The sequence below is a fragment of the Cariama cristata genome, unplaced genomic scaffold (assembly GCF_000690535.1).
Source record: "Cariama cristata isolate BGI_N322 unplaced genomic scaffold, ASM69053v1 scaffold41149, whole genome shotgun sequence".
NCBI classification, from domain to species: Eukaryota; Metazoa; Chordata; class Aves; order Cariamiformes; family Cariamidae; genus Cariama; species Cariama cristata.
In genome coordinates, this window is record NW_009634802.1 from 1 (window position 1) to 17,086 (window position 17,086).

At 40.3% G+C, this 17,086-nt stretch overlaps 1 protein-coding gene across 1 annotated transcript; it reads right to left on the reverse strand.

Annotated features, from left to right (window-relative positions):
- Window positions 1–7,522: 7,522 nt before the first annotated feature.
- TMEM165 (transmembrane protein 165) lies at window positions 7,523–16,138 on the reverse strand. The gene is given in 6 exon segments (XM_009707263.1): window positions 7,523–8,204; window positions 9,672–9,777; window positions 12,017–12,199; window positions 13,070–13,245; window positions 15,804–16,050; window positions 16,052–16,138. Coding segments are annotated over 6 exon segments (876 nt in total). The 3' UTR covers window positions 7,523–8,127.
- Window positions 16,139–17,086: the final 948 nt, after the last annotated feature.

Consider the following 17,086-nt stretch of genomic DNA (forward strand, 5'->3'; position numbering starts at 1 on the left):
TATATATTATATTTGTATATAAATAAGAAAGGATTCTAGTAGGAGCTCTTCATATGCCTTCCATTTCATCTAGAAGGTTTACCTTCTGCACTACAGTTCCAGTGTGTCACCACCTTCTGTGGGCATCTTGCCTACTGCCAAACACCAAAATTAGTAACCCAGTATCCTTACAAGAGATAGGTTTCATTTCAAGCTTTATGTGAAAATGAGTAAAATAAAGCTATATCAGGCAGTTTTTCACAGAAAAAGAAATTCTCTTAAGAATCAAATAGCACTTTCTTTTTTTTTGAGTAATAATAAGCACTTTACTGAAAAGACTATTTGAGAAACAGTTTATTTCTTTAGTCAGTGAAACTGTTAAAAAGGGGGGGGGCATTGAGGAGTAACATGCATAAAACTGTCGAGAGAGACATTTCTGGAAAATGTTTCTTTAATATGGTGATCCTTTGAGGCTCAAAGTGCAAGATTAAAAAGGCTTCTAAAACTGGTTGGCTTTGTGTTTTATATGGCCAGGGGAAGGGATTAATGACGATAGCTTCCTTGGAAGGAGACTTTTTAAGTTGCACAGTTGCCTGTGAGAAAGAATCATCTGGAGGCTCATTTGCCTGCTCAGTAATTCTAAGTGTCCCTTAGGATTATAATTTGTGTGAAAATGTTCTGAAGGTTTAAAGATGTGGCCTTTTTTGAATGTTGAAGTCGATTCAAGAACCATTTATATTTTCAGAGATTTAACCCAGGTGTCGTTATGAGTGGTTTTAAATATTGTGGCATCAGGAGATGTCAAACATGTCAGATTCGTAAGTTTCTCTATTTGAAATCATTATTAAAGTTAGATGTACAGTCAGAGGGCTGGAAAATGGGTATTTTCATTAAAAGGGAAAAGAGACTACTTTTAATAATTAACCTTTTATTTTTTTACTTATCCCTGGTGGAAAAAGTTGAAGAAAATTAAGTGAACTTGGATTAAAAAAAGACATATTTAAACAAATCATAGTAGATGAGACAACTGTGAGAGAACATCTGAAATTGTCTTGGTTATCCGTGAGACTGGATAGTTGCTTTTTCACTATCATGATTTTTAACACTACATTCCTTGTCTTTTTTCTTTCTTTTTTTTTAAAAAAAAAAAAGGTGTTTTTTAAGCTCTGCTATGCTTCATGCTATGTCACCTGCATGAATTTTGCCAGCATGATACGCTATATGCAAAGAAATTGTACCTATATAAAAAGGAGAGGGAGGGGCAGAAACACAAAACACTGTGTCTGAACAAAATACTGTATGGCCTAATATAGAGACCCTAGCTAGGACTGAGAGATGCTGCATTAATAGACAATCAATGGGTAATTATTTATGAAACACTTTTGGGAATGGTTTTAAAAATGTTACTGCTTTGAAAGCAGTTGGCGAGTTGTCTTTTTTTAACAAGAAAGGTAAAAATTATTTATTTTCAAATATATCAAATTGAATTTTGAGTTTTTAAGCAGTGTTGATTTCACAGTGTCTTGGGTTTCAGTTCTGTTTTGTATTTTTTTAACTGGCATTAGATTTGTATACGTCAAAGAAAACAAACAGAAAAACCCTAGTGCCGCTCATATTGACGTCAGGAAATGTAGATACAGTTCCCTGGTGTTCATGTGACCATTACTAACTGTCAATTTTTTAACTGAATAAATGTAATTCATTTAAAATTTTGCTTTTTGTAGCTTCTAAGGTTCTAGAAGTTTTTTTTTCTGAATTGCTTGATGTCAGTTTTATCCAAGGTTCACAGTGAAGCACTCTCTGACCCTTCCCACGACTGTAACAAGGCACTCTCTCTCCCCCACCCAGAGAACCCACCTGTGAGAAGTTGCTTGATGTCAATTTTATCTTCTCTCCCCTACCAGACAAATGACTTGTGAGATTTCAGTAAAAAACGCATACTGTATTTTTTTTTTCTTGTCTTCTCTCTGTGTCTCTTCTATAAATGGATGCCCCACTCTAAAGGCTAGAGACCTTTGATTTGCGTATTTACATTACTGCCTTGGAATTTACCCACAGCAGCACTCGTTTGAATGTGCGCAACTGAAAACTACTTCTGTACCTTCCCGTGTACGGTCCCTGTTCTCCCCAAACGATGGAGCAGCACTGCAGAGCGTTTGTATGTGCACAGGAGGGGTTATCAAGCATAGCCCTTCCCTCACTTTCTGCCATGGGCAAAACACCCTTCTTGAATTCGTTCAGCTCCCCTCCCCAGGTATTTCTCTGCTGGTGAATTGCCAATATTTTTTTAAAGGAGTAGAGATGATCTGAAATGTCAGCTATGCCACTGAAAAAGGAAGCAGAGACTTGGATTTAGCTGAGAGCACAAGTTGTTTAGGGCTTTGAAGAGCTGTGTGATAACATGTAGCCTGTCTGGGGGCAGGTCTAACCCTTTCTCCCTGATCCTTTAAGTGTAAACATTAATAATTGGAAATTAATGAAATGTTCAAGGAAAGGTGGGAGGGAAGGAAATCCTGTAATTGAAGCTGAATGCCTGGAGAATATTATAAATATGCTTAGCCATTTTTACAGTCTGCATTCTTTTCTTTCTGTAATATCACATTAGCTGCCCATGTGAAGATATTGATCTTTTGCCTTTGGGAATGAAATACTACTTGTGCAGGCTGTATGTTCTATATGCCATAAGCCCCCCTGCGCCCCAGGAGTCAAAACAAAATGAGCTGTAGAAGTGCTGTAGTTGTAGTTAAAAAGTGTCAACACCCACAAGCGATAAGACCGATAGCATGTAGCAAGCAAGATTATCAGTTTTCTTAAAATTGAACTTTGGAAATATCAATATATTTTTCCATAAACCTATCAAGAAGAAGAGCTGTAATTACAGCTGCTGCCACACCTGAAGCAATGCTGTTCAATGGCATTTTGCTGTCGAGCAAACTTAGAGACAAAACCCATGCTTGTATGAGAATGCAACTGTTAAGTACTTGTAAAGATTAGCAATCCAAAGGTTAGTTGCACTTCTGAGTCTCAGGCATTAGTGATAAAAATGCCAGAAGATTCAGCTGTTCGATGGTAACATATAATAAGAGCAAAAATTTCCACAGTCCTACTAGCATTCTTTGTAGCACGTGGTCTCCTTCACTGTCAGACCCTTTGCCAACTATATTTTCATGTGAGAAGTAAATTTAAATGGAAAATGTTACGGATTAAACGTAACCTGTATTGACATTAGCAAAAGCCTTAACTTGCCAAGGGTGCTGACTTCAGGGGCTGTACGAGGTCACTTATGGAAAAATGCCATGTCAGTATGGCAAGTGCCATTACATCATTATTTCCATGTCTCTGGAAATTAAGGATAACTCAGGTTATCCTTATCAGATGAAACTGCCTGATCTGTTAATTCAAGATCAGAGATTTTTTTTTTTTTTAATATACAGTGTCTGGGACTAACAACGTAGGTAGGCTCAACCACCAACCCCTTTCTAGAAGTGTGTTGTAAAGCAGCTCAGGTGAAGAGGCTGGCAGCGTCCCAGCTGCTGCGCAGCCTGCCCTGAGCTGGAGGTGCGGCCGCAGGCTGCCTCTTACAGCCCTCGGTGCATAGAGCCCCTCGTTAACTTTCAAGTTTCCAGACTTGGCATCTGACTAATGGATCTCAAAACCGCGAGGCCAAGGACCAGCCCAGCACATACGCACCTGGTGGCATTACCTTAGGAAGAGCAGGCTTGCTTGTGAACTGGACCTGTACTTTGGTTCCATAGGTTTCCTTCGAAAAACTTTGTCCTGGCAGGACTGAAGATTAGAAGTTTACCTTAATCTTCACTTACTGCACTTTGCCACGTACAGTGTAAAGAGACAGGCTTTACCTAAGGATTGGGAATAGGCACCTTCAAAAATAACAAGCACAGGCTTTTCTCATTTTAAACATCTCAGTTGATGTGAAATTTTTTTCATCCCAGTAGAACTGACGGTCATCTCCATTTTGTTTCTGTTGCCTGGAAATCTGTAGTTGCAGACAGTGTGCACTTTTAAATCTCTGCTGTATGCACATGCAGTCAGAGATGCAAATTCCTGCTTTAGATGCTGCTTTGGAGGTTCCTTTGGCAGCAACTGACATCAGCTGCATCTCACCCCAGCAGGGAGAGCTGCGGGATGGATGGGAAACCCGTGGTGGACAGTTGCCTATTTCCCATGTTGGGAAATGCAAAAATTTGCCAAGCCTTCCCTTCAACACTTGAACACTCGATTTCACATTCTCCAGCTACAAAAGAACAAGAAATCACATAGGACTGTGGCAAATAAAACTTCAGCTAGTTACCTTAGGTGTTTCTTTCATACTCAAATGCAAGGCAACCCCCAAACTTACCTCCATTTGAAAGGGCAAGAGCACCATTTTTAAAACTTTTTCTGTATTTTCTTCCTGAAAAGCCAAGCCTTGGCTGGCTAATATGTCAACGAGCTCCTTCCCGAAAAGTACCACCATCTGGGAAGGGGCTATGCCTAATCCCTCAGGACAGAAGCATTTACAAAGCCATGTGGGACATGTTGCCCCACCAGTACAGCATCGAGCCTGCTCTGTCATCTTGAACCTTCAGATCTTGCAATTCCCAGCCCTTGAAATGGCTCCTCCAGCCTACCCCAGAACAGCTCCAACACTGCCACTGCAGGACCGACCTACAGCTGCAGTTGTATTTCTTCCACACGAGCAAGTCAATGCAGTCAAAAGCACTAAGCTGCCCTCCCCAAGTGCTTGGCTACAACTTCATAGCTTGGGCATCTCAATGAACATCCCATCTCGCCCACCCCCAACCTGATCATGCACAGATTCTACTCAGCCTGGGTGCTTTAACGTACAGGCTTGATGCTCCTGCAAGTTGGTAAACAGCTTGTCAGGACAGTATCTCAGAAGAGAGGAAGCCAGTGCGATAGCAAGCTGCTGAAAAGATAAAACAATTCATTCCCATATGCCCAGCTCCGCTATTAAACACATTTCAGCTCACTGAGGATGTTGAAGGCAGAAATTAGATGAAGGTGCAACACATGAGCCTACTGCGCTGCACAGCTCATTCAATCAGATAGACATGCCCCTTGGTTCCCACATTCTCTCTTGGTATAAGGAGAAGTAGAGAGACAGAGTTTCTTTCACTGAGGGCTCAGTAACTTCCACTTTGGGCACAGGGTGGAGAAAGGAGGGGCAGGGAATGAATTCCTGCTCACATGCATCAGCATCTCAAGCATCAGAACAGCAGCTTTCAGCTCCTCACCCTCTGAATGCAGAAGGCATCACAAGCCACTGCAGCGTCAGTCCAGATCTCCTCCTGCTCTGCCTCCAACACCTCCTGCGCAGGGTGTTCTAGCCCAGGGGCCAGTGACCCAGCTCACCTGTTCTCCCCAAATGTGTTTTAGCTCTAGTAAGCAGGCTTACTACAACTTACCAACAACATACATACCTCTTCAATTAAGACCCGCTACTTTAAGGAAAGGATGGGCAAAAGAAAGGCTTTAACACCATCTGAAAGTTCTTGATGCAAACTCACCCTAAAGGGCAAGACACACACACACACACATATATATATATGTATGTACACACACACATGCCTTAAGGTATCACCTGCACTAGAAACAGAAGAAAAGTATGATAAAAGCTTCTGAAATCCCAATCCCTGAACCAGCAACAGGCAAGAGAGATGGCCAGTGTGCAAGTGCTTTGAGACGCTGCAGGACACCATTTGTGCTAGAGACAGCGCAGCAGACACGGTGCTGCTAAAAATACATCAGCCCAGTCCTCCATCACCTTCAACAGCCTTTGGTTACATCCCAACTAGATTCTTTAAATTGTGAAAAATTCCAACAGCCCCTTGACAACATTAAATCACTGTAACTAGTAGCAACTACTAAAGCATCTTTCAAAGCTTTTACTAAAATTTCATGAGCTATTCAATTTCATAATAGATTTCCAAGGATAAGTCAATGTTTCAGAGAATCACAGGATGGTTTGGGTTGGAAGGGACCTTAAAGACCATCCAGTTCCAACCCCCCTGCCATGGGCAGGGCCACCTTCCACCAGACCAGGGTGCTCAAAGCTCCATCCAACCTGGCCTTGAACACTTCCAGGGTTGGGGCATCCACAGCTTCTCTGGGCAACCTGTGCCACTGCCTCACCACCCTCACGGTGAAGAATTTCTTCCTGATATCTCATCTAAATCTTCCCTCTTCCAGTTTAAAGCCATTGCCCCTTGTCCTATCACTGCCTGCCCTTGTAACCAGTCCCTCCCCAGCTTTCTTGTAGGCCCCTTTAGGTACTGGAAGGCTGCTCTAAGGTCTCCCCAGAGCCTTCTCTTCTCCAGGCTGGGAAAAACAAAACTAAACAAAAAAACAACACCTCCCACCCCCCATTCAAACTAACTCCTGCCTGCCTAGCTAGCATTACAGAGCAGCCAAATACATTGCTGTGACTGGTCAAAAGCCATACTTGGCATCACAAAATCATTTAGTTTGGAAAAGACCTGTAAGATCATCCAGTCCAACTGTTAAGCCAGCACTGCCAAGTCCACCACTAAACCACATCCCTAAGCATCTCAGTTTGTAATAGTAAAACACAAATGTGGAAGTTGCAGAGGTTCGTTCTGCAACTTCACACCTACCTCTGCAAACAACATGTTAAATAGCTTCATTTTTCTGTTGATCCCAACTGTTTTCATATCACACCAAACCAAAGCAGTGCCTCACCTAGTAATTAGCCAGCAGCACCCTTCCTTCAGGCCAAGGCACGAACATTTAGACCTGGAGCCTGAAATTGTAGCCTCTTTTCATACCACTGTGCATGACAGGCCTTGTGCTGCTGCGGTCTTAACAGTTTAAGAAATGTGGCATTAAGGGGTTTTCTGGGCAGAGAAACCCAAGAGAAGGATTAGGGACCACTCTGTTTGTGAGCTACAAATGGAATGGTCAAATTCGTAACACTCCACATTACTTTCAGCTTCAATAAAAGCAGATTCATAATATTAGAAACCCTATCTTCTATTTTACAAGACCGCTACTGAGTGGATCTTAGGGGGTTATTTAAGCCATTAGCTCAGAATCCAAATCATTGCTGAAGAGCAGAGAAAAGCATGTACTTCTGCAACCCACGTTATCTTCAGTGGTCAACATTTTCAAAGTCTTTATAACACTGGCATTTACCAGTATCCAAAATAAATTTAGTAAACCTTCCTCACCCGAAGTACATAATCACTGGGTAAACCTTTGTGGCAGGAATTATGGGAACCATCAAAAAGAATACTGCAAATAATTCAAACTGAGACACTATGTTTTATTAATACTCTTCCAGATTACATTTCTATTCCTAAAAAGAAAAACAGGAACACATCTAAATATAAGAATTCCATTACTGTTCAGTCCTGGGAATGGAACATTATTAAGTTGGACCATTTTATTACTTTCCATATACTTTAGTATTTCAAAATTCAGAAAAAAAAAAAAGTCAAAAAATACTAGCTCCAGACAGACTGCATATTGAACATGGTAGGCTGTTAGTCACCACACATCAATTTCCTGATAAAAATCCCTGATTAAGAAGTTTTCCCTCTAAATTCAGTTTATAAAATTCTCTGTCAGTGGCTCAGCCACTCAATGGTACAGGAACCGCTCCCAGGTTTCTTCTTGCTTAGATTATCCAGCCTTAGGTGCACCCTGGAACCGAAGTCCTTGGAGGTGGGAGCCAGCAGTTTTCTCCTTAACACCTTCTGTTGAGCAACATGGAACAAGACCCAGTCTGTTTCAAGAAGCCTTAAGAATCAGCTCTCGAAGAAACAGGAAAGGTGGCCATGTGTAACAGAGAAAGAAAAGAGGAAGCCTCAGTACTTCTGAGAGTGGATCCTCAAAACTCAGCTGAGCCAGGTCCAGCAAGCAAGAAAACCACACAAATCCCACCAAGGGAACAGGCACCACAGAATAAACAAACCAGACAAGAAGCAGATCTCCACTGCAGCAGCTGTCATAAATGTGTCAGTCCCATGAATCATTCGCTATAAAAAGTTCAGTGTCTCATCTTCAGTGCTTGTTTAACTATAATTCTGTACATTATATACAAAACCGCACAAGGATAGCTGCTTGATGCTTCCAATCCTTGTTCTTTTGCAGTGAAGAAAAATTTTAAAAACCAGAGTCTGGACTTATAAATAGTGCAGAAAATGCAAACGCTAAGAAGACAATGCCTCCTATGATTGTCACTGAAAAGAAAACACAAACCAAAAAGAAATTAGATACTGGAAGTTAAATATCTTCCACAACACATTACAGATTTTTTTTTTTTTTCACGTCTCATTCCCAAATAACCTTACTTTAAAATTTATGCTGCAAACAGCGGACCTTGTTTCTAGTTTAGTGTCAGGATGCCCATGTGCCATCCCACTAACTGCATCTACAAGGATACATTCTGGTCTTTCGAAGGAAGCTTTGTTTTACTCTTATTACTTTAGCTACTATAAAACTGAGGTTGACACCTGCTGTTGAATATTTGGCTGTATGGTGGAAAATAAGATACAATACTGTCATGCTGGAGTAACCATCAGTTACAAATGACATACTAATTAGCAGTTTTTGCACAGTTTTGATACTGTCTCTTCCAATATAGTTACCTAAAACATTAACTGCTTGCAATGGCCACAATCTGCTAGAGGCTGGGACACTATTCCAGGAAAGCATCACTGTTTATGGTCTCCTACTCTTGTCCAAACAAACAGGCTAGGTGGATCTTTGGTCTAACCTAGTAAGACTATTCCTGTGGCCAAAGATCCACACTGAGCTTATTAGGAGTCTATTAAATCATTGTTAGAGTAGCATTTTGTCACCAGTTTCCTTGGTAAACACACACAACAGAATGCATGTTTCACTTTTTGCAGTGAAGTGTTTTTACAGCCTCTGCACTACAGAACAAATATTCTGAAAGAACATTTATAGGAAGCAGCTTCACAGAATCCCTTCTGGGAGCAAGAAATCTCACTACATCACAGGACTGACAGCTGAAGAAAGCTGCAACATAATCTAAGGAAAAACAAACAACTCAATGTAACCTTACTGGTCCTTCCTGTTACAGATAGCAGGTAGGATGATAAAAACATTTATGCCACACAGAGAATAGCTTGCAATGCTTTTATATGGCTGGCATAACCTGTAAGTATGCAGTTCTCTTGCTCACCTGAAGGTCTGCGCTCAGAATTACGACAGAATTTCCATTATCCACTGTCGAACACTACATACCGACTATTCAAAATACTGTATGTCCTTCCTCTGGCCTCCTACAAGCTAGCCAATAGTGAAGCAAAACGTGCTCCACTTGTGTCCATTTTTAAACCTGGACCTACAATACCCATTTTGATTCCTTAAATAGGAGTCAGTAAACCATTAAGTTTAATTAAGGCCGGATTCCTTAGAAGCACCCTGCGCAAGGTGGTGGCACACGCTCCGACTCTGCCTGGCAGGAGGGACACATAGCACTGGGAACAGCACAGGGTCACCTCCACAAGGGGAGCTGACTATGGGGCGGGTGGGAAGGGGAAACAAGAGATAGATTTAAAAAAAGATATTGGGGGGTTTTCCAAGTTTTGAGAAACACTGTTCCCAAGCATGTAGTCATTTACACCACAAACGTTACCAGCATTAACACATTTTTTGGGACGGAGTGAGTTTTCACTTACCAGTTCTAACTGAAATTTTTTGTGCTATCATTCTCCCTCCAATAACTGCTAAACCAGTGCATAGGCAATGTCCCACTGTTCCTCCTACCGCCACACCATAGGGGTCCTGAGGAAAAAACACAGGAGGGAAACATCAGCACAGTTGAGAACCCACTAGTCCTACAACAACCTCTTGCCGTGACGGAGAAATGCCTTTCCCTGGTTGCACATTGTCAAGCATGGAGGATACTCTCCAGTGTTTGCTCTGCTATCCACCACTGCCTTGAAGACCAGTAACAGCGTACATCAGCTAGAGAGACAGACTTAAATCTAAACCTGACTAATATAGGAGCATACGGCACATTTCAACAAAGAAGCATCTTCAAGTCGTTAAATATAGATCCAGAAATCACTCTGCTGTACTTAAACAATTAAGCAACCTCTAGAGGGAAGGTGGCAGCTGTTGAGAAACACAACATGCATCAGCTGGAAGAACATCAACTTGATTATAAAGAAAGAGAAAAATAAACCCCTGAACTGCAAATGAAAGCTTTCAGCAGCTAAAACATTCTGACTCCTTTGCCCAGCTTCACAAGCTTGTGCTCTACACTCCCCCCCGCCACCATCCAAAGAGGGAAGTACGAAAGAATTTAAGTTCAGAGGATAACAAACTGTTTTCAAAGTTTATTGTCAACAACAGCTTTCACATCACTGCATAACAAGCTGCTACTCAATACATAAACAAATCTACTATGTAAAGAGTTTTCTCAGATCTACTTACAAATTACACAGTTAAGGGAAGCATACATATTGAACACCTCATAGAACACAAGAGTTCAGCATCAGAAACAGAAAACAATCTTTTAATGACCAATAAAGAAGGTAAGGTGGGAGCAGGACTTTCTGCTGTACAAAGATGAACGAGAGAAAGTGGAGTTGAGTCCCCTGCACATCTCTAAGTGAGACTTTTAGCTTCAAGAGGAAAAAAAAGCTGCTGCCTTCACATGAGGAATGCATGAAATCTCTAACACGTAAATAGCAAAACTGTCTAGTAAATTATATGGTATGAAGAAAAGACATAGTTTAACCTGATTTCCCTCAAGCATTTCCAAGTTACACAGTGACACATCTCCTTAGCAGGACCCTCTGGAAACTTTTTTTTTTTTTAACTACCTTAGCACTTCATAGACAAGGATTTATCTGAATATATTATGAAACAAAGGGGTATAAAACAATCCCACAGATAAAATGAAAAAAGATCTAGAGCATAATCATTCATTGATTTTGAAACCCAAGATCAAGATATCTCCAATTCATTTTTTGCATTTGTAGCATGTATACAAACACTTCATATGCTAAAGGCACAACATACCAGTCTTTAGTTGCAGTGCTCAGCACTTCACAGATCAGACCAGAGTCTGATGGACACTTCCTAATGGGGCACTCAAAGTGCAAACCAGAAGTCAACAACCACCTGTGACAAGATGGGATTAAGCAACTTGCCTAGCACTATATAAAACTTGGGCAGAGGCAGTACCAATTCCTTGTTTTCTGAGACGGCATGTAACTGCCTAAACAATGAGATCATCCTCTCATCCTGCTGTTCCCTGCCCCGTTAGCTCTAAGCACCTTCCCTGCACTGTCAATAAAGACAAGAGGTTCCTACAGATTATGGCCTGCTTCGTTATGCAGCCCTGATTTATCCCTAGGGAAGGTCTGAAAGTGCACTGAAAGCAACATGAGTCCTAGGGAAAAAAAAGTAAAATATCTCAATGCATGAAAGAGCACAGCAAGCTACTTATGTTTATTAAAAAGCTGACTATAAGCCTTAATTTTACTTTAAATATAATAATGATATACATTCCAATCATCATGCTGAATCATTTCATTTACAGTATTACTTACTGCACAGCAGCTCAGAGTTTATTTTAGTTCTATTAACTGTACTATATTCACTTTGATTTTTAAAAAGAGGTACCTTTTTAACAGCTTTAAGTTTGCTGGGAGGAAGGTCTCTTTTTAAAGCTACTGTGTTAAAATTGTATGACCACAGAGATCAAAGAAAAAGACATTCTGTAACATCTCTCAACACTATAACAAAAAACAATTGTATTCAGCTGCATGACATAAAACCACCATTTCCAGAAACGCCTGTGCAGTCCCAATCATGTTACAATAGTTTTAACACTACACAGAGCTTCAGTGCATATATTTTCAGGTCTCAGCACAGCTGTAACACTTAAGTAAGGCACAGCAAGGCAGCAGGTGTGAATCTGATACCTCCTGCAAGAATATTCTGTCTCTCCCATTTCTCTGTGGGCAACCCACAGAGGGCAAAAGAACAGTGAGCATTCTGCAACACTCACCTCTCTGGCAGCCAAGACTATGGTTGTTAATTGGGAACGATCACCCCATTCTGCTAAAAACGTTAAAGTAAAAGCTTGAACAAAGATTGGAGAAATAAAATGTAGCCACTTCTTCTGAGGTATAGTGGTGCCTGGCCCTGATTCCACATCTCCTGGCCCATTTAACAGTTTAGTTCTCTGAAGCTGTGAAGGACAAGGGAAAGAAAAAAACAACCGTAAGATTAGAAACGTCATCTAAACAACCCGAATGAAATACTTAAACTGTAAAGCTAGTCATTAAGTATCTGGAATGTTATTAGCCACTGACTGCTGCATTATCAACGTGTTATTTATAATAGACACCATTTAAAAAAAACTAGCTGTATATACACACACACATACATATATATATACACTTATAGTCACCTCTAACCTCCAGTTACTGTCCGTCTTGTACTGCTTGCAGTTACACAGCAGTTTCAGTAGAAATGACACCTGTTTTTTAACCACAGATTTCCTCCTATTTTTAAAGCAGGGACCTCCCTCTTCCAAAGTGGTGGTTCTTGAATTTGGATTTGATAAAATTAATGAAAAAAAAAAATCTTAAAAGAAATAAGATTAATGCTCCACACTATTCCTTAGAAGTGCAATAGTATATTTAGAAAGTTATTATAACAGAGACCTTTGCTGCAACACTACAAATCTCAGCATTAATCTGCCTGATCATAAAAAGAAATAAAACTAGAGGCAAGAGTAAACTGTCAATGTCCTCTCTGCTAGCAATGCATTAAAAACCAACCAAACAGAAAAAAACAAACCAACAAACAACAAAAAAAACCCCAGTCTATGGAGAAAGTCCCTTTTTCTCCCAAGAAGTCAGGCTTGCCACAGAACTAGAATTGCCTGTTGAAACAGCCTCCAGGGGCCACTTCTGTCCCATTTACCACGCGTTTTCTGTGTCAGACTATCAAATCTCAGACACAGCTGAATACCCCAAACACCACAGTGCCGTTCTGCAGCTTCGGGGCTGTAACTATGCAATCAGCCATAATTTACAGAAAGTTTATAACTTACTTCCTCGTCTTTTTTTTTAATTTCTGCTTGAACTTCCTCCAGCTCTTCCTGACCCTCATCTGGACTCATTTTCAAGCCTTCTCGAAGCATTCGGACACCAAAAATTGCAAACAGTGCCGTTGACACATAGTATGTGTACACACGAGGAATAACTGTGGTGGCATAGCCAAACAAAACTGAAAAGAAAACAAATGTGTCATTTAAAAAAATAAGCATGAGGATCATAATTGTTTTTCCCCACATCTAAGACATGCTTGCTAGCAAAGTCTGCAATTCAAATATCCGCTGATGAATAAATATCACATCTTTTGTTAGTTTTATATCAATTTTTTTTTTTTTTTCAAGATAACACCACTCCAGAAACTCCAACCATTACTGATCATGCCAGAGACTGAAGTCCATTAACATGCCTGGTGTGCCTTGTCTGCAAATTTGGTGTGCTGCTATTCCCAAGAGCCAGTCCAAGCAACATTATCTTTCCCACCAAGGACTATGCAATCCCTGCCTTTCTCCAAGCATGCCATGAAACTATCATCTGTAATCATGTCAGATTAACCATGGTGCATACCAGTTAGTTCAATTTTTATATATGACTCCATGTTGGATATCATCTCTTTCCAATTATTTCATTTATCAGATAAAGTTAGAATAAGATTTTCTACAAGTTAAACGTACTAGACATACCCACAAATCATCCAGCTGGGTGAATCCATGACTGTCTTCTTTTGCCAAGTGCAAATACCTGCACCTTGCTATTCCCTTCTCTTCCACCGTCTCCAGAAACACACAATGTGACCAACTTTGATCTTCCTCTTTAATTTAAAAGCACTGATCCCCCTCAAAGACCAAAAAGCTACCTCCATGGTGCATCTGCTTTTACGGTATCGAAGGTGATCAAACTAAGCCAAAACTCTTCTCAAATCAGAAGAAATATGTATCCAGGACAAAGTGCTTACTTCTTCACAAAGTAAGACTAGTTAGCGTTTTTGGACAAAAAAGGCCTGTATAAACAAGAGCAAATTAAAACTCCACACCTAACATCCAAGTCTGCATGGACCACGTACTCACAGCTGTCTCTGTTTACCCCACATACAACTAGCTAAAAGGAAACAAATTACCATGTCTGTTTACTTGCACGCACTTTCTTAGTTGAAAAATTAATTCAAAAGTTACTACATAATCTGGAAATTAATCTGCACTGTCACTACCAAAAGTAAGACTATGAGACCAAAATTAATCAGGCTGTACTATTAGCAAACATGGCACATACATACATGAATAACAGTATTAGTCGCACAGCTAAATAAACCGGGAGTTAAAGTAAACTTCTTTTTAAAGACTGAAAATATTAAAGCAATGCAAGAAACTATACAAAAAGATATTTTTTTTAGCATCATTTCCATATATAAGCATAGTCATAATGAAATAATCAGAACTGTAAGGCAGCTTACTTTGTCAAGCACAGCTCGAAAAAACACCCCAAGTAGCGATTATTTGGAGCTAGTGAGTTTAAGTGAGCATGTTTTCATAAAATCAAGGTGGTCAAAAAAATACAGGAATTTCCAGACACAGCTTGTGTAAAGAAGGGCAGTGGAGAGAGGGGAGAAGGTGGGGGAAAGGCTTCTTTCTGAAAAGGAAGAAATAGTTGGGAACCTCGACATTGGGGGATAAAGCAGAAAAAAAAGCTTTTATGAAAAAGCATCAAGAAAGATTTGAAGAAAGACTTAGTACAGAAAAAGGGAGAGTCATAATGGGCTGGAGAAAAGAGATGGCAAGATTTACGGAATAGTGCATCACCTATGGTACTAATAAGTAACGTTAAATGAAGTAAGAAGTGCAGAAGTGGAAGAAGAGTCAAAGACTGTCAGATTAAGTGAGTAACAGAAGAAACTCACACAATGCTATCGTTATACGCAGCACAAATGGAAACTGCTCTAAGACTGCAATAGTACTTGCAGCAGTATATATAGCAATAGCTACACATTCAAAAACCATTCATAGAAACACTCGCAGAAAAGCCTGAAGCCAGCTAACTGGCTGTCTCCAGTGTATATAAACCTACAAACACTATTTCAATTACTTCTGAAATGGGCATGGTTAGAAATGAGCACAGCTACAACAAAATTTATGCTGCATCTGATATACCTGAAGGCTGCTCCATTTTACAATCACGGCTACGTAAGCACCCACAGCTACAGGTTCCTCAAGTGCCACCTGACACCTCACTTCCCCCAGCTCTTGGCTCTGCCAGTACCACCCATCCCAAAGGACTGTGGCAGAATATCTTCCACTTACGCAGCTCCCAGCACAAATCCAAACAGCTACACGTACAGGGATACAAGTCAGACGAGGGAAATTTGTCATCACATAAAGAATCTTTCGCCTTAGGAGGAAAAACAGAAGTCACTCCCACATTCCCTTTAGGCACACTAATTTAACAGGAACTAAAAATAAAAAAGAAACCAGTGGCCCAAAAATCAAAGGAAGTGCTTAGGCTCCCAATCCCATTCCTCTTCCTTAAACTCATATTGAGGTGTAGGAGCACAAACACCTCATTAGAGGTAAGAGCCTAAATATTCAGATCTGAGCCACAGTTCCCAGGAAAACCTTCACACTCTCCTCAAAACAGAAAACTGCATATACCTACTACCTTCATTTTAATTTCAATTAAGATTTATTGATGAACACATAGCCAGCACACTTTAAGAGATGAAACAAAAAGAAGAGTGCTAACCTGATAAACATGTCATCAGTCCCAAGGCAAGCATAGCACCAGCCAGTACAGTCAAACGGTTGTACCGCATTGCCATGATGGCTGCAATGAAGAAGGTCTTATCCCCGAGCTCTGATACGATGATGACCGATATAGCAGCCACAAATGCATGAATAAAGCCCAAATTAGTCTTGTCAGCTGACTCTTCATTGACAACGTGAACTGGAGCAACCAGTGAGGACCCTTTCTGTCAGGGGGTGGGAAACAACAAAAACAACCCACTGGTTAATTAGGCTTGAATAGCTGGTTCGCAGAAGTACTGAGACTTGTATTTCTCTTGTCATACCATATTGCATAGTGTGACATTTTAGGTATATACATAGCATTAATGATCATTAACTAGTTACTGGCTGCCACCTACCTCAAATGGCTAGTTAGGCACTTGGCAAGATCAGATCATGCCCTGACTATTAAAGCAGTACTTCATCATGCACACTATTAGCAGAACACAAGAATCACTATAACAACAAAACATGGGGAAAGCTTTAATATCGCTATCTTTACAATCCCTGGCTATTTACTTTATGACCTTGACCAAACAAGCAATTTTCTGACACAAATATTAAGAATTAAACTCTTCAAACTAAAACTGGCTGACTAGGATAGCTTAGGAGAAATAGAAAGTCCTCTGAAAAACTGTCAGAATCACTTTCTTCTTGCAGAATCTTTGCATCTCAGCCGCAACAAAATTTTGTGCAAGTTTTCATCGGCTTTTTTTGTACATACTTTATACTTGCTGAAAACTAGCTTTAACACTTCCCAGTGGTCAAACCGGTCCAGCACACTCCAGACACCACTTACTCACCAAACTGTTTATTTTTACAGAGATTAAGATACCTACAATCAAAAGCAAGACCCAAAACAAGGAAGTCGATGCTCACATGCTTGAACAGAGATGGCTAAGAAAGCTTGTTTCAGCACATCTACCAGCAGAGACAGATTGCAACGTGTTTTAACACAGCGACTTCCCAGCATTCCACTTCTAGCGGTGCTGTAAGTTTTTGGCTTTGATATTTACAAGTTTCCACACTCTTTGATACACGGTGACTTCCAGAGTTCCTTCACCTTTAGCAGGGCTGTAAATTTTCGGTTTGGATATTTAAAACTTGGCATGCTCTACATACTACATCAAGCCATCTGTTAATAATTTTTTCACCTGTGTGATCACCCGGCACAAGAATCTTTTAACCAACAACATAATTTAAAAAGTTTTAACGCAAGGGAATTAAATCTTAAATACTGAG